This window comes from Crocodylus siamensis, chromosome 8, assembly GCF_052110815.1.
Source record: "Crocodylus siamensis isolate JL-2025a chromosome 8, ASM5211081v1, whole genome shotgun sequence".
Lineage (NCBI taxonomy): Eukaryota > Metazoa > Chordata > Crocodylia > Crocodylidae > Crocodylus > Crocodylus siamensis.
In genome coordinates this window covers 18,288,853-18,313,049 of record NC_143402.1, presented here as the reverse complement: position 1 = coordinate 18,313,049, position 24,197 = coordinate 18,288,853, and the positions used below count along the sequence as shown (strand labels likewise).

The 24,197-nt window shown below is 41.1% G+C and overlaps 1 protein-coding gene across 3 annotated transcripts; it reads right to left on the bottom strand.

Moving 5' to 3' along the window:
- Positions 1-1,815: 1,815 nt before the first annotated feature.
- On the bottom strand, positions 1,816-23,616 carry RLIM (ring finger protein, LIM domain interacting). 3 transcript variants are annotated; one of them, XM_090059138.1, is made up of 5 exons: positions 23,456-23,616; positions 20,341-20,524; positions 11,685-11,877; positions 10,595-10,678; positions 1,816-8,588 (listed from the first exon to the last, which is right to left on the bottom strand). In XM_090059138.1, the coding sequence occupies exons 3-5, from the start codon at positions 11,851-11,853 to the stop codon at positions 7,045-7,047; spliced, it is 1,797 nt and encodes a 598-aa protein (XP_089915264.1). In that variant the 5' UTR covers positions 11,854-11,877; positions 20,341-20,524; positions 23,456-23,616; the 3' UTR covers positions 1,816-7,044. The 3 variants fall into 3 exon arrangements, with proteins under 3 accessions (XP_089915264.1, XP_089915265.1, XP_089915262.1); XM_090059139.1 differs by lacking the exons at positions 20,341-20,524; positions 23,456-23,616 and adding an exon at positions 17,086-17,105; XM_090059136.1 differs by lacking the exon at positions 20,341-20,524 and having other exon boundaries at positions 1,856-8,588; positions 23,456-23,615.
- Between the last annotated feature and the right edge of the window lie 581 nt (positions 23,617-24,197).

Below are 24,197 nucleotides of genomic sequence, written 5' to 3'. Positions count from 1 at the left end.
ATTTTGAGGCAACCATTTAACACCACTACATTTTGGCTCCTGGGGGGTTGAATTTGCCTGTAAGTTTGAAACCCCAGCAATGGAGACCAAAGTATGAGGCTTCCAGAACGTGGTCCTAAGTTGTGCAGATTGCATCAGTTCATCTTGCCCATGGTGCCTCACTTAAGGGGGTCTGGAAACAGGGTGGTCATGTATTGCCGGATTACAATCACAATGCTGGTACACTTTGAACCAGAGTGAAAAATTACGATAGCTTCAGGTGCAACAAGCTCACAGTCTCATTGAGTCTGAGGTTCAAAGAACAGTAGGTGCGTAGGACAGGAAAAACACCCATTGGGGTCCTATATTCTCTTCAGAATTCCTTGGCATTTGCCATTCGTATTTGCCCATGTCAATTTACTGGGTGAAATTCCCATTTCTTTTAACTGTACAAAGATAGTTTACTCTTCCAGCACTGCCAGTAGACTCTTTAATACTTTTATATTGGATTATATGGAGTTTTTAAATCTTTCCTCATAATGCTTTCTCCTTCCCCTTGGTTGCTGTTTCTGCTACCCATCTTTGTCATCTGCTGTCATTCACCAGTGCCTCCAGTGGAGGTATTTTCCCTGCTGAAAAGTTAGGTTAGGACATACAGTCACAACTGGACTTCTTCAGTACCCAGGCTAGCTCAGGTCACTTCATGCTCCACTGCAGCCTGCAATATAGACATATGGCACTATGAGAAATATGGCGCTGACAAAAAAGTCACATTAGAAAAAGTGAAGCCTGTCCACTAACTGAGAATGATGCCATTGTCACATATTATATAGGAAAGATAAAGGGCTTTGCTATTTTGTTTTGCAGAAGACTAGAGCATCCTTGACTGACTACAGCAAACCCCAAAATGAACTCTGCCGCACCACTGTGAAAACATGCATCTTCTGAAAAGCTGAAAGCAGAGGGGTGCACAGGAAGAAACACGAAAGATAAAAATTAATCTATTCTCCATTCTCCCTGCTAGACGCACTGATCTTTTCGCAACACGTCTTGATAGAAGTGCGCACAAATCTCATCACCGATCTCCTCTTCGTGTTTTACTCCATTACCTCTCTTTTTTGGTTTTTGACTGAACTGTAATCCTAGGGAAGGACATGCCTATTCTTATACATTTGGACAATGCCTAGTAAAATGGCTGCCCAGCATTTGAGTAATCCATGTAATGTTTAGAAGTGTCCACAGCCACTGTGCCTCTTGTCTGGGTGGACTGGTCATGACTTCCTACTCCATGAACAGTATACACGAGGGAAGCATTGATAATAAAGATAGATTCTTCTATGGGCTCCAAAAGCTAGTTAAAATTTCCTTCTCACTCAAGTGGAGCACTGCACGCAGATAAACACACTAACCTTAGAACGAAGCCATATGTGAGCTTACAAAAGTTTGGCAGCATTGTATGGCCCTCTGTATGTTTCTAGTTAGACTCTCAATGCTGCAATCAGATCCGTCTCAGCTACTGAGTGGTACTGATAAGACACAGCTGCTATTTGAAAGATGATTTGAAGCAATGGTTTGTACCTATGCACCGAAAAATTCAGAGAACTGGTATGTAGTGAGACTAATTCTTTTAGCACGAGACGGCAGCAGACAAATTAACAAAATTCACCATTCCTACTGTCCCGCTGCAAGTAGGAAGAAAGAGAATACACACATAAAACAATTCCTATGCCATAAATTAACCAGCTCCGATAATCTTCCCCTTAAACATGCCCACCACAGAAAGAAAACCCAAGGAGTGAGGATCAAGCACAAAATTATCACTTCATGCATTTTATTGAGTTTGTTTAAAATTTGCATTATGACATCTTACACAGGGAACAAACTCTTCCTAAATGTTAGTTATCAAATATGATCAAATGGTGTTATTATGACCTTTTAGAGTACCATTTTGTACTAAACAAGTCCAATATAAACAGATGTAAAACACTGTACAAGAAGGAAACTTGTTACATTCCCAGTTTGGTATAGGGCTTCCCAACCAATGAACTGACTAAATACTGGGGTTCAGGAAGGGGGCTTGAAATCGTAGCTGAACTGAACAAAAAGCCAGACAGAACCAAATAGAATTCAATAATGGGCCCATGAAAAAATAGGCTCCTTGAGTGGAGAAAAGGTTGGGAAGCCCTCATGTCACAGAATCAGACTTTTTAATTTTTAAATACAAACATAATTTACTGTGCTTTGGGTAACCTTTATTACCACTGGATTTGTTCCTGTCTCCTCTCCCCCATCAAAACCCCTAAACAAACAAAAAAAAGCTGCTGAAGATGTGAAATATATTTCTGAATCTGTTGCTGAATTCCATTAACATGGCTCAAAGCAAACCCACCCCCCCAAAGCAGCTCCTCCTGGGAGTAGCCAAACAAGTGGGTAAAGGCATTCCATGACATCTGTGTACCTAGTCAACTTAACACCTATCCACATACCCCTAATCAAGCCCCTTAAGTCCCCATAGTAGAACCAAGGCTGAATGAAAACAGGTGAGAAAAATCAAGACACCAAACAGTTACACACAAGAACACTTTACAATATTAGTAAGGGTCTCAAATTAAAGCAAAGAAAGAGTTAAGGCTGTGGCTTAACCCAGCCAGTTAAATATTTGATACTTCACTGTGCTGATTAAGATCACACCTTTGGAAGACCCACAAAATACCTAGGCACATTGGTACAAATTGGTAGACCAATGGTCAGCTTCAACTGCGTTTATGAATCTATGAATTTCTTTTTTCTTCTTAGAATTAGACCCTACCTACTATAAACACAGCATAGAAGATGGATGTCTTTGACATGTAAGCAAACCTTTTACGATAAACATCTTACTGACATTATACTTGTGAAAGGGCCTTTTTGGACTCTACGTATTTGCATAATCCACAGAAAAGTGCCGGGCATGTGGAATGACAGTCATTCCAGTACATTGTGTCAGTGGAGTCAGGAACGCATTACTCTGCAAGCTGACACAATGGACCATCATGGCTCCTTCAGAACTGGGACAGTATCACGTCAGCGCAGCTGCCAGGCATGCACACGAGCACTTCCTACGTTAACGAGGAGGCTCTATGCATGGAGAGCAGCAACCATTTCCCAAACAAGCAAAGAATGAGCTACAAGTAACGTATTATTTGCAAAAAGCTGGGTTAAATTACAAAAGTGCCAGTAAAAGGAAAATTTGGAAAACTGAGCAGTTGTGACTGGGATTTTCTATTTCCGTTAGAAGGCAAACCAAAAATAAAACTTCACACAGATTTGCAATTTGGGTAGGACAGTACGCAGCACGCTTAGAAAAAGATTACGTGTGCATTCTACGTTTAAACCCTTTGGGCTCTGGAGTATCTATGGAGACAGTCTGTTCAGCCACGGACACAGAGGACTCAAAATCAACCCTGCAAGAAGTTCCTGAGGTAATTCCATATCTGCCCAAAGGATGGATACTTGAAACATGAAGGTGTGCGTGTGCGTAAACAGCAACAGCTTTGGTGACAAACTAGCAGAGGGGCACCCCGAAATACAAATCCACCTCAATTTGCAGAAAAAGAAGTTCTCAACTAGTGAAAACCAAGACGTACATTTACCCCCAACTTTGAAAGGAGGGTAAGACAGGCTACCACAAGATGGCACTGTGAACCAAGGAGCTGAGAACAGCACATGCATCACAAGGCTGCCACACCTTTGTTCATCTGGGCACATGGGCATTTGAGAGACAATGGATGCTTTTTTAACCTTTTGAGTGGCGAGAGACCGCTAGTGAAATTGGTGCAAAAAATAGTGCACATTCCTCCGTGATTCCAATACTGAAAAGAATAGGTTTGAGAAAGCTACAGATGCAACTAGAACTGCTTGGCACAAAGGGAGTCTTATACTTTTAAATACAGTGATTCAAAACAAAACAACTCCAACTAACCGTGACCGTGCCAACCCCAAGTGACTGTTATGCAGTGGCAGACTACATTGGCAATTAAAGTGTTTACACCAGCCTTTCAAGAGATCCAGCATAACTTTAAAAGAATGGCTCTACACTTTCTAATACTGTAACAGGAATGAACCAAGCTCCCTCACACTATTAGGGCATAAGCCAGCGAGAATCTGTTGCTGGGTCAGGCCTGCACTTTTCGCAGATTTGGTTTTGCACCGTTTATGAAGCAGATTGTTCATAAACACCAGGAGTTCCTGGATATAAATCAAAGCTGTCATATGCCAGTGTTCATCTTGCAGCACTGTTGAGAAATTTGATAGAGGCCTTATTTGCTTAGGTTTCTTCCCCTCATCAGCAACTGCAATTTGTTGACTGTCTTGGAAGAAAAGTCCTTCACCTTAGTGCTTCTGGTACAGTCAATGCTCAATTATAAATATTTGCAACATTCAAAGGATTCTTCACTGAACTGACTTTTTCTGGTACCTTCTTGGGGACCAGAAACAGTCAAGCATTGCTGCCATTACATAAGAGAGAATGTTAAGGCATGCCAATAGTAAGGAATAGTCAGACTAAAAAGGTGATTTTACTGAAGCATTAGTTCTTGAAAACTAAGAAGAAAGTTATGGTAGAAAAGTGGCTCTGCTAAAATGACAGATGTTACAGACTTTCTCCACTGGCTCTGCTGGGTGCTTTTATTCTGGTCACTGCCCTTAGTTCTCATAAAGATGCATAAAAAACTAAAAAATATCCTTGAGTAGCAAATAATACAATGAAAATATTTTAAATTCTGTAGTCCAATAAATCAGTAAAGTTACTGAAAAAGCAAGTGATTGCTATAGGAAAGATTCAAGTGATCATTTCCAATATTTACCAGGAAAAATTTTTGCTTAAGATTTTGTAATCTACATTCATGAATGTAACTCCAACCACTAAGATGCCTAACCTCCCATTTTATAGACTGATGTATGCCAAGTAGAGAAATTGTAAGAGAATATGTATTTATTTATATATGCTTCTGTTTAAAAAAATACCAGAAATACCCCCATCTACTACAAAGGTGTGTTCTACCTGGAGGAAAGTGAGCACAGTAGCCAGTCAGGGTTCCCGGGGTCCCCATTGGATTGAATAAGAAAAATGCACACTTTGAGGAACAGGAGAGCTCCAGAAGGCTGGAATCCTGAACTGGCTGGGAAGTTAAAATGGCTTAATAGTAAGATGATCTTCTATGTAACCACCACTAGGAAACACTGAAAATTTGTTAAATTTAAAGAAAGGTCAGCTTTGGTTTTTTCATCTGAGGATCAACCAACCTTTTCCATCTTGTCAGCAAGAGCAGTTCATATCCTAATTAACTACTCATTTGTACTTAAAATAAAACTTTGCTTTCCTTGCAAAAAAACTTACAGAATTGAAAAAAAAATTACCAAGGGAAAAAGAAAAGAGATATTTCACTGGGGTGAGGGCAGCCCTCCCACAATACTAATGAGAGTTAAGCTACAAACATTTTCCAATGCAGACTTAAAATTGTGACATTGTAAAAAGTATTCCCACAATCTGAATTTTGATAAGCCATCCATTTGCTTGCAATATAACATGCAACTGATTTTTAGGCAGTCGTTAAAGAGGAATTCAAGATGCCTATTATTTTAAAGAAAATAAATTGCAAAGTCTAGCCCCATAACATTGTTCTTAAAATGTATTCAAATAACCATTACCAATCTTAAGACCGACAACTAATTTGAGAAACCCATCAGACGATTATTTCTCAGCTATGCCTGAACATTAAATCAATCACTCTGCTGGGAACACTTTGGTCACAGGTGACCACCTCTGACTCTGGAGACTAGCCAGCTAAGTCACTAAAAAAATTCCACAGAAGTTCATGTTGTGGTACATAATGATGAAAAATCTGCCAACATCTGTCTGTCGGAAATTATACACAGCACCCCAGTGATTAAAATACAGCTTATACAAAACTGGAGTATAATCCTCAGTAAATAAAATGATATGTTATTTTACCAAAGTAACCACATAAAGGGGGAAAATAGTTCAAAAAGAACAGTCTTCAGATTAGGTTTCTACTTTTTTTTTTATCATCATATTTTTTTGATGGCAGTACCGAGCCAAAACATTGCAATGCTAACAATTCAATTTCCATCAGTTTTAATGCAATTAAGGTGTCTAATTGTTAACTGTTGTGTTACAGTAGCTGTTCACATAAATTAAATAGTACAGATATGCACTGCTCTTGACAATAACACATTTACAAAAGCAGCTCTCTTGTATTGTTTGCTCTGTGTGTGGTGGGTCTTATATGAAAAGCGTTCTCTTCATTTCTAAGCATGGTACAATTTTAATTTTTAATGCATTAGTACAACAGTGCATTGGAAAAAGTACTGAGCTTCTACAAAAAAGCTTTACAGTTTTAAAACAGAATTTATTTTTATTTAAACAAGCATAGGCAATTCTTATATTTCCACAACAAGATAAATATCCCAATTAAGCTATTAGCTCACTCTACAGCGTGCCATAGTGATGGGAAAAGGACTAACGTTAGTGTTATTTACAGAGATGTCAAAGAACACCCAATATAAACATTAAAATGATATTTAAGGATGCCGATGAACTGAGCTCCTAGTTCAATAGGGCAGGTGAGTCCATTTAAAAAAACAAAAACAAGACACATTATGAAGTATGTTCTGTAACTGGGATGACTTCTCAGATAAGTTCTCACAGGAGAGATCCTGAAGGTTCAAACTGCACTGGAATAGGGAAGGGAACTTAACAGTCTTAATAAGAAAAGAAAAAAACAAAACTCTTTTTTTTTTAACAATTTTTTTTTGTTTGTTTTTTTAGCAGATAGGTGTCTTTGAGCAAATAAAATTCAATACACTGAAACTGACTAGATTTGGGGACTCTAAAGAGACGCCCATTTTAAAAGCTTTGAATCTGAGAAAATGTTTTCATGAGGGAACATTCACTCGAAGTGATTACTTTATATGTAGGCACCACTCAAAAAGTGGCCAAAAAGGAAGTGACATCTTTGCCCATCACTATTACATCAGCTGTTTGGCCACAAGCTCAGATCTCACTTAGACAACGCTTTCTCTGTTACCAGAAGCTAAGACTGCTCTGCGACAAATAGGACAAGTGGAATTTTCTGATAACCAGCGGTCAATGCAGTGGACGTGATACTCGTGGGAACAAGGCAGTTTACGAAGTTTGTTGCCTTCTGTGTATTCCGTAATACAGACGCTACAGGTTTTCAGGGCATCGCTTTCACCAAAATTCCTCATTGTCAGGTTGTCGATTTGTTCTTTGGTGAGTCCTCTCGGCTGGTCATCATCATCCTCATTTAGCAAGAAAAACTGTGCTAGGCTAAGGAATGGTAGAGAACCACTTTCTTCAAAAGTGACTGAACCCCTGGTATTCCGACCTTCCCGTCTAGCACCAGATGTGGAACCTCCTTCATTACTACCTTCATAGACTTCCCCTGAGCTAGCATCAGTACCTTCACTATTCAAACTACCACCACCTGTTCCTCCTCCACTTGGTGGCTCAGCAGCATCTCCACTTTGATTCGGGGCTGGGCCACTAGGATCTGCATCACTATCACTGTACATAAAGTAACTCAACTCTCCAAAGCCTGTCATGATCTGCCTTAGCATGGTCTGAATCGCAACTGATGTAGTCTCGCTAAAGCCTGTGTTTAAGATTCTACGAATAGGAATCCTAATGGTACTGACGTAAGTTCTCACTCCAGCCCGTTCTGAACGTGAAAACGTGCGCCTAAACCCTCCCCGTTCACTTTCATAAGTGACTGTGTTGTTTGGGGTCTGGGACCTCGACCGAGTTCGGTTGGCTATGCTGTCTCTCTGCCGATACTCTCCTGGGCGAACTCTTCTCACTTGAAGATCAAGGACTATAGTAGGAGGCCTCTGTCCAGGAGCTGCAGACTCACCACTGGCATTAGTTTCTGAAGAACCAGCAGCTTGAGGAACAGGTCTTGCTTCAGGGGTTGAAAACAGAGCTGCATTTTCACTTGGCATCTCAGTCCCTGTTGAATGCTGCCTTAACGTCACGTGCTGTCTAGTTCTAGAACTTCCCTCAGCTTCATTTACCGGGGAATGATCAAATGTCTGAGATGACGTATTATGATGAGATCTGCGAGGAGCCTCACTCACTGGATTAATAGGTGACCTACTTCTATCAGTCCTAGCTCGTGTTCTCCTCTGCTCTGGGCTCCTACTTCTTGCTCTTCTCTGACCTCTGTGTGAAGGAGCTTCCTCCGCTGCCAATTCCTCAGAGGTATTCCTTTCAGATGCCGTCTGCCCTCCTGATGGCGATTCAGATCGAGGGGTCTCAGAGTCACTTTGGCTATTTTCCAAATCCTCCCCATTGGAAGGTTCTACAGATGGCTCATTTTCAGTTTCTGAATTGGTGTTGCCATTATTACGGTTGACATTTATTTCCAAACTGAACCTGAAGTCACCACTGTTAGGGTTAGTCCGGCTCACTGCCCTCCAAGACTGGTTTCCTCTTTGCCCGCTTCGTGTTGTATTTCCAGTCTGTCGGACAGAATTAAGCCAGTCTATGATGGAATCTCCATTAGATACATCTTCAGTGGATTCTGCACCTGTCAGAAGAAAGGGAACTACCAAAATTAGAGGAGAATCAATTCCTGGTTGAACTTTTCCAACAATTAATCAAGTTCTGCTTTCTTTCAAGCTTTTTGTTTAATACTACCATGGGTTTCACATTTAACAAATATTTCAACTACAAAAGCTTTTCCTTTGAGGAAGGAGTGGACATTTTTCTACAGCCTATACGTACACCTGTTTATAGGCTGTAATCTTCATAAAACAAGTCACTAGAAAAATTTAAATTATTTCTTGAAACAAGTAAGTGGAAAGTTAATTCTGAATTAAGTGTCAAAATAAAACAGGTCTGAGCTAAATCAGGAATCTCTCAACACTGCCAGTACCATAGTCTAGTGGCAGCTGGATCACCAACCACGTTTTTTTCAAACCCTCAACTTGTGGATACCAGTCTTGGTGTGCCATTACCAATGGGCTCCCTCAAGGCTCTAATTCTTGGGCCTACACTAGTCAACATTTTCATTAACGATGTGAACATTGGTATCAGAAGTGGACTGGCCAAGTTCACCAATGACACCAAACTCTGGGGTAAAGTGTCCACACCTGAGGACAGGAAGGTGATCCAGGCTGACCTTGACAGGCTCAGGAAATGGGCAGATGAGAACCTAATGGTGTTTAACACTGAAAAATGCAAGGTTCTCCACCTTGGGAAGAAAAACCAGCACCATTCTTATAGGCTCGCAGTGTTAGGCTAGCTAGTGCTATGGGCAAAAGGGACTTGGGGGTCATGATTGACCACAAGATGAACATGAGCCTGCAATGCAATGCTGCAGCTAGTAAAATGAGCAAAACACTGGTTTGTATCCATAGATGCTTCTCAAGCAAATCCCAGGACATCATTCTCCTGCTGTACTTGGCCTTAGTGAGGCCACAGCTGGAGTACTGCATCCAGTTTTGGGCTCCACAATTCAAAAAGGATGTGGAGAAGCTTGAGAGAGTCCAGAGAAGAGCCACGCGCATGATCAGAGGTCAGGAAAACAGACCTTATGATGAGAGGCTGAGAGCCATGGGGCTTCTCAGCCTAGAAAAGCACAGGCTCGGGGTGATCTGGTGGCCATCTATAAGTTTATCAGGGGTGCTCACCAGGATTTGGGGGAACATCTGTTTACCAGAGCGCCCCAAGGGATGACAAGGTCGAATGGTCAGAAACTCCTCCATGACCGTTTCAGGCTGGACATAAGGAAGAACTTCTTTACTGTCCAATCCCCCAAGGTTTGGAATAGACTGCTGCCAGAAGTGGTTCAAGCACCTACTCTGAATGCCTTCAAGTGACATCTGGATGTTTATCTTGCTGGGATCCTATGATCCCTGCTGACCTGCTGCCCTTAGGGCAGGGGGCTGGACTCTATGATCTTCCAATATCCCTTTCAGCTCTAATGTCTATGAAATCTATGATACCTACTGAGATGAGCTGGCTAGAAAACAAACAAACAAATCACAGGCTCTAATGCAGCATTTTCCAAACTGTGGGTCACGACCCCAAACAGAGGTGCAACATCAGCAGATGGGGTCGTAGGAGGTGGGGGGCTATGGGTTGGAGCAAAAGGCTAAGGAGATGGGGTCATGCTGAGGAAATGGGGTGATAAATGGGGTCATGCTGAGGAGAAGTTTGGGAAGCACTGCTTTAATGGGAACTGTGTATAATTCACCTTTGTAGAGGGATAACAAAAGCAAAGGAGTGAAGGTGGGAAAACGAGGGGCTTATGGGTATATCTCAGAAGGGAACAGAATGCCAAGAAATATGAACAAAAAATGTCAACTAAAGAAATGTAGAAGAAATCTTATTGTGGCACTAGTAATAGTTGCCATACTTGAAATCTGTCCAAAACCGATCTTTGCAGCTTGTGTCAAATAGAACGTTCACTTAATTTTTAAACAAAGCTCACCTTGCACCTGCCTAGGCTTAACTTGTTCCACTCCTGCACTCAAGTTAAGGTCCGTATTAGGTGCTAAAGTTAAGAGTTTTCACAAATACTGTATATACCTCTATTCTCATCACTGTTTTGCTGTGGTGGACCTTCTTTAATTTGGTGTAGCCTTCTCAGCAATTCTTCTTCAGTAATTTCACCTTAAGAAACAAAGAAAGATTTCCCAATATATACATATATGTCCAAATAATCTATAAGGAAGGAATTATGCACAGCTTAAACATTCTTAAGACTGCAGTTCAAAGAGATTGTGAATATTGTTTTAACAAGAAGCTAACTGCTTATAAATGTTCTTCACTGACATCTAGAAACATCTAGGAACCCCCCCCAGTGTCCTTGCTCACAGGTAAGACCAGCTACAACTTCAGCATCCAAAGTACAGTTACCAACGATTAGAACAAACTTGAGAAAAGGTTTTTACTGTAATCTCTAAGAAAAAATCTCATCAGTCTTCTCCATTCCAAACCAATTACGGTTCTGCCTATATGAAACAACTATAAGAGGTATTTAACTGATTTAGTACCAACATGTGTTGGCACATTTTTCTTGGACTGGCTTATTTCAAAATTCAGCTTACCTCTATTAGGAATGCACTAAAAAAAGCCATCTTGCAAGTTTTAATAGCAATTCAGGTAAACCAGTGCAAGCTCCTGGATGGACAAATTTATTTAATCTTGTCTTATTTTTGTTTATCCACGATGATTTCTAACAAGAATAAGCTAAACTGAAATATACTCCCCACAAAGGCCATCACCAGTTTAACTAGTTTTTTAACTAGTTTGCCATTAAAATTTGCACTTTTCATTAAGTTGGTGCAAACTTCTCACATACACAAGGCCAATACCAGAGCAGGCCTCAGACACACTTTGGATGTCCTTTTTTAAGCTGAGTAAACATAAACAAAGCAAATAGGCTCTGCAATTTCATCCTAGTTAGCACTAAATTATATGTATTGCCTTTCTAGAAGAGACATACTATATGTTCAGATAAGTAGAGAGCTACTCTCTTATGCTGGCACACAACTGTAGTTGGAAGAATACATGGTGGGGGAGATGGAACGGCACAGCAGCAAGAAAAAAAAAAACAGGTCATTAAAATGAGCTGTAACATTAAAACTTTAATATACAAATACGTATTCCGATATACCTGGAGTTCCTAGCAAATTGTTATCCCTCATAAGCCTGTACTCCTCGTCACTCAGGTTATTGACAAACTGATAGAAAGCTTCTTCCCGATCTAATCGATCCAGCTGACTACGACGCTGAGCTTCTGATTGATCAATATTTCCTTTATCATTAGAATCTGAGCTTTCCATGTTGATGAAAGAGTAGAAGAGAATCTAAAAAAAGAAAAAAGTATTTTTAAACCATGTATGCATGTAAGATATGGTAACCTATAAAACTTAATGATACTTTTAGAGGAATGATTTACTTGGTCCTGATCTGGACAATTCACTTAAACTGAGCATCTTAAATATAAATCATGGAATTTTATTTTTCTAAAAGTCCGAGTTACGAGGATATCCTGTATGACCACAGGGATTAGCATTTAAATTGTTTTGAAAAAAATCAGTATCTCTTTTTTGGATGCAATAACGTAAGACTGTTGGACTAAAAGGGACCTCAGAAGGTCATGTAATCCAGCCCTGTGCTCCTGGCAAGACCCTCTGTGACTAAACTATCTCAAGTCTTAACTTGCTCCTAAAAATTTCTGTGGATGGAGAGTCCACAACTTCTAGACAGCTTGCTCCAACACTTAACTAATCTTATAATCTGGAAGTTTCTCTTAATCTCCAACCACAATTTCTTCTGCTGCAGCCTAAAGCTATTGCTCCTAGACCCGTCTCTTACAGCCACAGAGAAAAGCCTATCTCCATCCCCTCTATAATTGCCCTTCAGGTATATGAAGACTATTACCAAATCCTCCCTCAGTCTTCTCTTCTCCAGAGAAGAACATCAAGAAATGCAGTACCACATAGAACCCTCAGCAGAACTGCATGTCTCGACAATGAAAAGCTGCATGAAAACTATAGGCCATAGCCTCAGGTCTATCCTTTTGTGTGTTCAATGTTGCTCAGGCAGGAAAGGTCTAAACCAGGGGTCAGCAACCCCTGGCATGTGTGCCGAGCATGGCATGCAAGACCATTTTGCTTGGCATGCCACCACTGGCCTGGGCTCTAGGCAGCAGCTACCAGCCACGAAGCCTGGGCTGCTCCCAGCAGGCAGCTGGGTGACTGCAAGCTCTGCCATGGTTGACAGCAGCTACCCAGAGCCTGGGCTGGCTGCAGCCGGAAGGCTGCAAACATCTGCTCTGGGCTTCAGCATTAGCTCCATGTCAGCAAGCACACATGTGCCTCTGAGCAGACTGTCCAGTGACTGAGGAGCCCAGTTCCGTATGCCCACGCAGCTGGTTCTGTGCGTTTGTCTGCCTCAGTCTGGTCCTGCGTCTGTGTGCGCACGTGTCTGGTTCTGGATGCGTGTGCGTACATGTGTCCACTCTGGGTGTGTTCTTGTTCTCTGCGTTTGTGCACATGGTTCTCTGTGTTCATGTGTCTGGTTCTCTCTCTGCTCTTCTTTTTCTCTCTCTCTCTTTCTTTCCTCTTTCTCGTCTTTTTTTCTCTACCATTGCAACATGCTCAACAAAATGGAATACACAACAATGAAGGCAACATTTATGATTATTAAATATACTACTATGCAGTGCATCCTGCCATGTACCCTCCACCCCCCATTTTGTTTTTATGGAATGCTGGCACTCCGGCACCTTCCAAGGTAGACATTGTGGTTTTTTCGGCACTCTGGCCAAAAAAAGGTTGCCTACCCCAGTATTCTTCTAGCACAGGGGCAGGCAATTATTTCAAGCAGAGGGCTGCTTATTGAGTTTTGGCAAGCCATCGAGGGCCCCATGACAGGCAGCCAGGGGCAGATAAATATTTTCTAAATTTTTTAGGGGCCCCACGGGCCAGATAGAATGGCCTGGCGGGCTACATCCGGCCCGCAGGCTGCATTTTGCCCACCCCTGTTCTAGCACATGCATCCTCAGAGCGGCTATTCCTTGGCAAATCACAAACCGCAATTTAGAGAAGTCTAAAGGATGTATTCAGACAATCTGTAAAGGATGCAAGTTGTCACTGAATCCAACTTTACTTTACACTAGAAGACAAGTTTTATAGGTTTTATTCTCCCAGAGTTAGTCCTTAAGGGAAGGAAGTGCCTCAGGTCAGGCCTTCCAGCCAAGTAAGAGTAACATCGATCCCCCAACAGCCAGCTATTTGGCAGAAATATGGGCCAAGAAACTGAAAAAAAAAAAGCACAATGCATTGAGAGTTCCAGAAAACACTTTGTCTGCGATAGCAAACCTTAGTTTTCTCAAGAGAGGAAAAGGTTAGAAAATAATTCCAGCATCCAGTATCGAGAGTATAACTTAGATGCGCTAGAAGCCGGTCTGCAACCAGTAAATTTTGATGACAAGAAGTCAGAGGGCAAAAAGACATATTGCCAGCAAAAATCAAGTAAATGTCTTCCTGTCTCCCTCTCACTATTTCAATAAGACAAGTATCTTCATCACATCTTTCAACATTAGAGCAATGTCTTCATCTGATAAGTATTAAAAGCAAAGAAGGAACAAAAATCAGGAAACAATGGTAACCTTAAACCCTTTCAAACGCATTCAAATGAAACCTAGACAATAACTGGTTTTCCTTAATACATGCGCCTCACCATCCACTGCAAAGTGCTAGAAATCTGCAATTACTCACAGAGCTGGTTATCTAGCTAGCTTTCCATGTGGTAAAATGCTTCACTGCCACCATGAATATTCCCTCTTATTAAACAGCTAAAGCTATGTGAAAATATTGGAAGAAAAAAGCATTTCACTTTCTGCCTTTTGCTGGAAAACTTCCAAATAAGATGCTTTAGCAGCTGTCTAGTGCACAGAACTGACACTTTTTTGGTTTCTCAGCACAGCTGGCAAGTCAGACACTGCCCAGTTTATGCTGGCACTTCTGCAAATAAGAGGTGTTGCATCACCTCCAAGACCACTCTGCCTGTGTAATTTCACTGGCTGCCAGTGCACTGTAATTCACCCAGTAACATCACCTTTAGAGCTTTAAGCACAGAAAGAAACACTATAAAATCCAGCATTCTACCACTGTATGAGGCTCAAAAACCTCAAAATCAGTCATACTATATATTCTCCACCTTGGCTTTTAAAACGATGATTCTATAACCTTGTTTTTATTTTAGTCATCCTATTAATTAACATGCAAGTTACTTTTGCTGCCACTAATGCAATACAAAGCATAGATATTTTCATATTCGCATTATTTAGTATTGCATTTATTTTCCAAAATGGAAGACACCCACAAACACCAATTGCATTTGCTAATGCTTTCACCTTTGACAGGAAAAAGTAGCCAACAGAAGGCTCCTATATGCATGAAGCGAAGGTTGATTTAACGTCACTCTGAAAAATGTACGTGCAGTCCAAAAACTCATACCATCAAATACACTGAAAAGTAAGAAATCTGTGTGCTATTCTGTACAACATTTTCAGTAACTGTTAAGACCCTCATCTATTGGGATCAGCAAATAAGGATGAGTATGAGCTTCAAAATCCACACAAGTAATACATAACAGGGTTAACCTATGCTTTGTCTATACAGTAGCTTTTTTAAGTTTGTGTAGGAGAACTCTTGACAGTGCTGGAAAAGATTCTGTACTAAACAAATCTTGGTTAAAGAGGTTGTCAACTCAGAGACACCCAAAAATATGTAGGCTGCTACAGTTACACAATTAACATCTAAGTACAAAGTTGAGAAAAATACTTCTTTTTAGTTTTTCATTATGCATTTGACAGCTGTTACTGTATAATGAACTCCAACTCTGGAGTCAGTTTCCTCCATTTATGTGGATCTATCACACAGCAAAGGAAAGGTTGGTAAAAAAAGAAAATTTCTTGTCTCTAAAACCCAATTATAAAACAAAAGGAACAAACAATATGCTGAAAGACAGATATGTGATACTATAATCCCATGACAAGTACACATTCTTTAAAGAAAGATGCTGTGTTAACCATTAATGTTTCATCATTTTCGTTCCGACTAAGAGCATGCTTTGATTATCCAATAGAAAACACTGGCCTAGTTCGTTTCAGAAGCCTGACCAAGAACAGTGTCCCATCAACAGAAGTGAGGTAGGACAATCATTTAATAGGCCAAGAAAGTGGACTCGAGTGTATTGCAATATATAAACACTAAGGAAAAGTCAAAGATTACTCTTAGGCAATATTTTCAACCTCATTTTTTCCCCGTCTGCATTTTGGACTGGGTTTTCTTTCCTCAGCCCTCTTCCTTTCATTAATCCAGCTTTTTACCTTTTCATCTGCATAGTTACATGTTGGCCTAGGAAGACGTCATTACTGGAAGAAGGAACCAGTGGTGAATCTGAGCATTCAGCCAAAGAGGGCTGCCTGTTTGGCTGAATGCAAATTTTTATATTGGTGTACCTACCATTACACTATACTTCACTACTGCAAACACCTGGTATGAATTCTGCACTAGTATGGCAATCCTCACTCTCAAAACAGGGTAGACACCATAACAGTCTAATGATAGAGGTAGCAAGTCTACATTAGGGGCTTCTGCAAGTGAAGCTCAGTGGGGAAGCTACACTGATGCAAAAAAAGCCAGAACGTCCAAGGCCCCACTCTAATCTCCAGAAGATGTCTCAAGATGAGCAATTTGCCACTATATTTAATAAATGCAAGGGAAGAAGCAGCAAAGAATGACCACTTAAAGGAAGTAGAATATACTTTCTATTTAGTTAACGTTCATTCCCCTGTCCTCACCTCATTCTCTGGTACTTTTCATCTCCTTGAGGTCCTTCCTTTCCTCCATGGGAAACATGGCTTCTCTCTCCAGGACATGAAAGAACCCTATAATACTGGATGCCAGTTACAGAACACCAGAAGTACAACAAAGACAGCATAGCTCCTTCCTGCCTTATCAGAATGGGATGTAGAGTGGTAGCATTCACACAGCACTACAAACATGTTCCCATACTACAGAATTTCACAAAAACAACTGCTAAACAGTTAAATCTCTGAGAGTTACAAGGCCCAGAATATGTGCTCTACTCACAATAGTCCTGAAGTGTAAAGTCTACAAATGGAAAATATTTTAAGGCTGTTGTCAATTTTTCAGCATGCTACTGTAAGGCAAAAATGACATAAGGGCAAAATATACCATGTTAGCCAATATGTTAAGGCAGGCATCATTCGCAACATCCTATTACAGGGGTGTGGCCCGCCAGGCCATTCTGTCTGGCCCGTGGGGCCCCTAAAAATTAAGAAAATTAATATTTATCTGCCCTGGCTGCATGTCACGCGGCCCTGAATGGCTTGCCAAAACTCAGTAAGCGGCCTTCTGCCTGAAATAATTGCCCGACCCTGTCCTATTAGGTTACATATGGCTTTCAAAATATAGATGTAGCCATATTATCTACGCTGCTCATATTGCTTTAAACTCAAAGTGAGATTTTATTCTTACCTCAGTAAGATATTAAATTTCCTTTCTTCCGTCAGCCAAGAGCTGTCAACAGAGGACACACAAAGACTGCAGAAGCTCATGTCTTTTAGTAGTAAGTGCAGATCTGTTGATTATAGCCAACTTTAGTTGATATATCCAGTAATAAAACTGAACATTTTTATGGAAGCACAGCAAGATGCGTCTAAAGTTCGCTGGAAACAAGAGTCTGGACAGAGACTTTACTTAAACAGGTGTATTTTTTAAGCTGCTCTCAGCTGCTAAACACTCAGATATATTAACTACTGTAAAATCTTAATTGCCATTCCCACTCCAAGATTTTAGTGCGGTTACACAACAATCACACTCACCAAATTCCAGAACAAAAGACTAGCCATTACGTTTCTACCACCAGACATGAGCATTAAGTACAGCAAGCTTATGCTAGCAATTAGTGAGTACCCATTGTTCAATATTTTACTATCTACAGAAGAACAACTCCTATGTTCTCCAAGGAATAAAAGTGAGCAAGAACTAGCAATGTCCATTCAATATGGAAAAGCTTTAGTCTTCATGCCTTGACTTAAAAACACACACACCCACACACGTATATTTAGACACCCACCAAAGAAAAATTTGAAACAATTCAGTTCCAGGAATTTACTTAAACTAGATGCTTAAAAAGTCATTTGACACTAAGCAACAGTAAAATGCTTAAACTCCTAGCCATCTTAATCACTAATATTTTGCACTTACATACCATCTTCCATCCCAAGATACATCCCAAAAATTTCATAATTGTACAAATTATCACCAAGTCCTCCTTCCTCAAAAAAAGAGTTTCAAGGTATAATAAATAATAATAATAAAATATCTGAAGGGAAGCATTTTAGTATATTTTCTGTTCTATAAATGGATAAAGCCAACTTGAATAATTAGGCAGTAGTCATAGCTGACATCTCCAATTACTACTAAGGTAAAAGAAAACTTAAGACCCTAGATGATCAAATTCATCTCCTCAGGTGTTTGATAAAAACCACCAATTCAAAAAACAAAGTTATGCTCTTTATAAGCAACACACACTAGGTCTCAAATGTCTTAGAACCTGAAGAAAAGAAGAGAATACCCAAATCGGTAAAACAACAAATAGAAGGTGTTTCCAATATTTAAGAGCTGATAGGGATTTAGTCTTTCCCCAAAAATGCTGTCTAAATGGTTATTGGGGGTTAAAGATTAAAACAAGCATTCAACATATGTTTTGAATAGTGATGTAGTTCTGTCCAGCCTGTACAGGATATTTTCTAAAAATTAATATTCTGTATATTAGAGATTGCTGGAAGGTGAAGAAGTAGTTCAGGAAATTTCATTCATACCTTATAGCATATACAGAAGGAATGGTTTGTAGGCAGAAGCATAATTTCATAACTGTTCAATTACTACCTACCCCGCCTTAACCAGCTATACCAAACTGGTAACATACATTCAGTTTTAGTCAACAGGAACAGTATAAGCCTTTTGCTAATAAGGAGATAAGTCATCATGAGTGCAAGTCAGAATTACCACCACCTGAAACCAAGTCTTAACTGAAACATGCAAAACAAATGAGTAATGTGACTTGGAAATTTATCACACATTCTACAACAGGAGTACAAGACCTCCTAATGTTGAAAGTTCTTCCAGTCTACACTGACCAGCTCTAACACCACATAATTCATTTTGATAGAGTTAACTACCAGAGAGCTCTTTGAATTTCATTTTCTTCATAGTATAAAACCAAACTGGTTAAGACTAAGGTGCATTTTAAGATATCTCAGTCCACACTATTATATAGCTTTAACAGTAGGCTCTGAAAAAACCTAGCACATGCATAAAAAAGGGGGAAAGTGCTAGTATAATATTTTCAGAAGCAGCACCATTCATACACCAAATATTCCATTTCATAAATAGTTTTAATAGTTTAAGGACACGCATTACATGTGTTTAAATCCTTGAAGTTTCATCACTCAACTCTCTAACCTGTTGCTAGCCAAAAAAAGATTGTTGATAGTGAAACCAATTACTGATAGCACTAAAAAGAAATTACAAGCAGATGAAGGAGAAACTGCATTGGGGACAATTTAGTTGCAACCCTACAATGAGTTTCATGTGGGTGGACCACCATGTCTACAGGGAGCCCCACAAAAGTTAATCAGTTTTTCTTAGAAAAGATGTGTCTACTTGCACATCTCTTCCCACACAACGAGGGCCTTCAATCCAACTTACTGTTCTAACCACAATGGAGGACTGTGCTTTCAAGTTTTTAAAGATGTCATATGTTATGAGCTTATTCTCTTCCTGTTGCTATTAACTCCAACAGAAGTAGTGCAAATGTGCACCAAAGCAGAAGCAAAACATCTGCAGAAAAGCCTTGAAATATGCACCTGGAAATTAAGATACGACATTTCAGAAGTTCTCAAACTTTATACCCCGCTGATTTCCCCCATATGCCCTCTGTCTTAAAAAAAAATTCTGGGAAAAAATCAAGTTGCCAAAATTGTGGGAAAAGGTGTCTTCTATAAAATGGTATTTTAATCAAGGCAATTTACAATTTGATCAGTTATTAGTTTTCCACACAGCTTTAAGTGCATAGATCATGCATGTTTGAAAGTCATTTGAATCAAATACATTAAAATAGAGCATATGCCAGTACTTGTACAGAATACCTTCATAAAAGCAGTATCTGCTAACTTGGGGGTGAGACACTGATGAAGAACCCTCCTTCTGTATTGCAGAAGTTTAATAATGCATTCAACATAACGTCTTATCTCTAAAACTGTTGGAAAAATAAATCAACCTCCTCAGAGTCCAGTAGTGCCAACATTCACACTTCAACCCTCCTGCTACAAGCTTCTAACTCACAGACAACAACCTGAAAGTGAGACAAGACTCCCTCTGGAAAGTATCAAGCCTATATATTAATTGCAGAAAAGTTGAGTGTGCTAAATCCAAAATACTTTGCATTTGGAATAAGTGGGTACTTCCAAGAATGCAAATGACAATAACCATCAGCAACAGCAAGGGCTCAAAACGTTATCATTCTACTTATTAAAACAGCATTTTCCCCACAGATATGTTAAAAATTAAAATAAGAGAGTATGTTGTTTCAGATTCTCAGATTACACAAAAGAGAAAACATTGCACGAGGTATCAAACTTCCAGCACTGGAAGGAGTCTCAAGAAAACAATGCTCTCTTCCTCTAAAACTGAGCAGTCTATTAGGTCAGCAAGCAAAACACCCACTCTGAAGATAGAAGGAAGCTGTGCTATGGTGTCAGCAACCAGTGTCTTCACTGAAAAGGAGAGAAGCAAGAGCTGGGCAGCATCCTGGAGAGCCAGACACACAAAATTGATCACCGCCGAGTAGTGCTCAAGTGTCGAAAGGAACAGGACCTCCAGTTAATGGAAGCTCTAAATCAAACATAACCTGTTTCAATGCAAAAAACATATGTAAATTTCAACTCTGCAATTGAACTCAACTTTCCCCACAAAACTGGTGGTACTGCAGCATCAACTGGAAATAAAAAGCCAGCACTACAAGACAAGGACTACAAACTACAATCCCCAAATGAGAATAGTATACAAGTCTATGCTGAAGTATTTACTATGTAAAAGTATCCTAAATATTAAAAAATGTGAATACCTTATGTACCCAGTAATATTAAAATTAGATAGTTTGAATATAAAACACAATATCTCTATGTAAGACTACAATTCCATCATCATATTTGGAAAAGGAACAATTATCGTATTAAACAAAAATGGAGGCACTGGTACCTCCTGAACACTGAACTGACAGACTGGTTTAGTTGGAAGTTACTTTTCAAAGGTTAAAATAAAATGCACGCAAGTCTCTTTACAAATCAAATACATTACCACTTGATTATTTTAACAACAAAACTGCTCAGAGCTTTGCAGTCCTAACTGAAGGAATGGTTAAGCATAAACAATTCAGATGAGCCAACGGATACCAATTGGTGTCTACTAATATAAACCACAACAAGATGGAACTGCAGTCTCACATGCTTTTTATGTTTTCACACACAGCCAAGAGTCCCATGCAAAAGCAAAAAGGAGATGTGACACTGCACATTATCTTCATGCATCCAATGGAGGTTCTAATCCTACATTAGTTAAAAAAGCTATATTTTTCAAATACAAATTGTGGGACACACTTCTGTAAGACCCTCGAGAGATCTTGTTGAAAAAGAGGCATATATGTATGTTTTATTCTTTCAATACTTGGCTGATTTAAATATTTATAAAGTTCCATGGCTCTTCTAGACCAGGGGCAGGCAATTATTTTGGGCGGAGGGCTGTTTACTGAGTTTTTGCAAGCCATCAAGGGCCAAATGACAGGCAGCCAGGGGCAGATAAATATTAATTTTCTAAATTTTTTAGGGGCTCCACAGGCCAGATAGAATTGCCTGGTGGGCTGCATCTTGCCCACCTCTGTTCTAGACTATATTTACACTAAGAATTACAGGTCAGTTAACCTGCCCTAAAAGTCTGAGAAAGAGAGGCTACCCAATAAGCAATTAGTCTAGTCAGGTTTCAGGTCAACCAGGCAGGACTGTATCCCATCTTGCATGAAGCAGACTTTTAAAGCATGTTACTAATGCCTTCTAATTTTACATCGTCGAACTCCAGCATAAATGCAACATTAGGACTCCATCTACATAGTTAAAACTACAGTTTTAACTATAACTGTACAAAGTAATACTTCCTCGTTGCGTGAATCGTACAGAGAGCATTATACTAATACATGATTTCTCTACAGGATAGGAAATCAGCTAACCTGGCATACTGGTATAAAGATGCTTAATGGAAGAAAGTATAGAAGGGCTGCAAAATATATTAGTGAAAAAAATATATGTAATCATCATCAAATAGACATGTGTATGGATAAAAGCAATAGAATAGTCAAGGGTTTTTTCAGGGGAGATGGTTTATAGAAGACTTTTCCACTCTCTTTTCCTTGTACATACTGATATCACTATGTAGTAGTTAATATAGGCTGAACAAAGTATTTATGGTCATCCACAACAGGGACTTAGTAGAAGTTTGACAGCACAGCATCCTACATGAGCATGTAAGTGGTTAATGCTGCGACATAAAACTTACAAGTATTTGTAGTGAAAAGAGACAGAGTGTAGCAGTTATTGTATATCTTTGTAATTTGGCAGATAAGTCAGGATGTCTTTATTAATCCTTTTAATGAAATATGGGCAAACAAAAATTTCTGATTCTCTAAGGTCCTTAAAGCCAATTACCAATTCCGAAATAGGAAATGTGTATAGGAAACCGAGATCAACTTATAAACAAGGGGTGACTACTGTGAAACCACCAGTACCACCTCCTATTAACAAAGTTTAAATTCAGCTACAAAAGGAAGCAGCCTACTGTTAAATTCTCAACATTTCTGATCAAGTTACTGTTGTTAAGAAGACTGGAAAATAGGTATTCATCTCCTTCGTTATTTCGTCGCCACCTCCAACTTGAAATTCATCAGTCCTGTCAATAGCAGAGATGGGAAACAAGTCTGAGGAGCCATGCGATAAACCCCGTGCCTCAGCTGCTATCTGGGCATAAACCATTTGAAAGCTTGTTTATTCAGCAGCCACTGCACAAAAACTGTATCTTTGTGTCAAAAGGACTAACTGCTTATACTAAACACTGGGGTTTTTCCCTTAAGATCTTGACAGATCGTAAACCTTGTTAAAAAAAAAAAAAAGAGAGAGAAATCATTCTGCATAATGACTTGAGGAGAAATCTGGGAGATGGAAAACAGGAAATGAGTCTGAAGCTTGATAAGGATGGCTACCAGGAGACAGCCTCAGACGACACCAGCCTCACTGCTAAAGCTGTTTTTCAACCTGCAGACCCCAAAGAATTGGCTCTTCACGCAGTCTCACTGTGGGGAAGTGGTGCTGAAGAAGAGAGGGAACGAAGGCCATAAACTGGGGCAGTGCAGAAGGCAGCAGAGCCAGGGGAAATCACAGCTCAGACCATTTCACAGGCCCAAGAGTGGCCCAGGCTGAAGGCAGGACAACACGGAGCGGCCCCTCGCCCCGCCGAGAGAAGCATCGAATGAAACCATGAAGGGACAGGCCCAGGCCCAGGCCCAGGCCCAGGCCACAGGCCCAAGCGCCCTCCAGGCCCAGGCCCGGGCCCGGTTTGGATGGGGCGCGCCCTGCCCTGCCCTGCCCCAGGGGAGCCAGGCGGACGCAGGGCGGACCCCTAGGCGCGGCGGGCCCAGGCCTCGAGCTGGCGTTTCCGGCCCCTTCCCCCCCCGGGCGCCGCCGCCTCCGGCCTGGGCCTCCCATTTTGAATCCCAGCGCCCGGCCCCGGCACCCACCGCCGCCGCCAGCACCGCCGGGCCGGGTGGCCGCCTCGCTCCGCCGCTCGCCCCGCCGCGCCGCGGGCTCGGTCCTGGTGCCTCCGGTCTCGCGCGTCCCCGAGCGGCAACAGCGTCTCCCCGCGCCCCCTCTCAAGCGGCCATTTTCTGCTCCATTGTTACCAAGGAACGGGGGCCGGAAGCGGGGGCCGCCGACGGCGGAAGTGAAGGGAAGGCGCACTCTGCGCATGCTCCGCCCGCGCCCTTCGCCTCGGCGCGGGGGGAGCGGAACCTGACGCAACAGGCCATCGAGCTCGGCGGACCGCCCGGCTAGAGCGACCGCCCGGCGCTCGCTGGTCCGGCCGCCATTTTGAAGGCGGTTGAGGCGGGGCGTGAAGGGCGGGTCCCGGGCCTGCCCCAACAGCTGGGCCTGAGGAGGTCTCGTCCCGGCCCAGGACCTGGTTCCGCGCTAAAAGCTACGACTAGGGTGTGGCGGGGTCATGGCCGCGGCTCAGCAGTGTTGCCAGCTCTAAAATAAGAAACGATCACCTGGGAAGCTCATAATGATTAGATTTGCTGAAAAACTGTCTTGCACTGGGGGAAAAAAACGCAAATAAGCGTTATTTACTTTCCTCTGCTCTTTACTTCGCCAGCGAAGGAGCCGTCAGAAGTTGAAGCATGTTGTTATTTGGAGGCAAGCCGCCATGAGAAGAGCCCTGACGTTGATTCCAAAAGTTGGTTTGGACCATTTGAGAGTGATTTG

Bases quoted from the DNA above. Each gene is read 5' to 3' on its own strand.
- RLIM (XM_090059138.1), bottom strand. From the start codon at position 11,853: ATGGAAAGCTCAGATTCTAATGATAAAGGAAATATTGATCAATCAGAA. The intron at 10,679-11,684 runs GTATATCGGAAT...TTGTTTCTTAAG, and splicing joins CAATTTGCTAGGAACTCCAG to GTGAAATTACTGAAGAAGAA. The intron at 8,589-10,594 runs GTATATACAGTA...TTCTTCTGACAG, and splicing joins AAACAGTGATGAGAATAGAG to GTGCAGAATCCACTGAAGAT.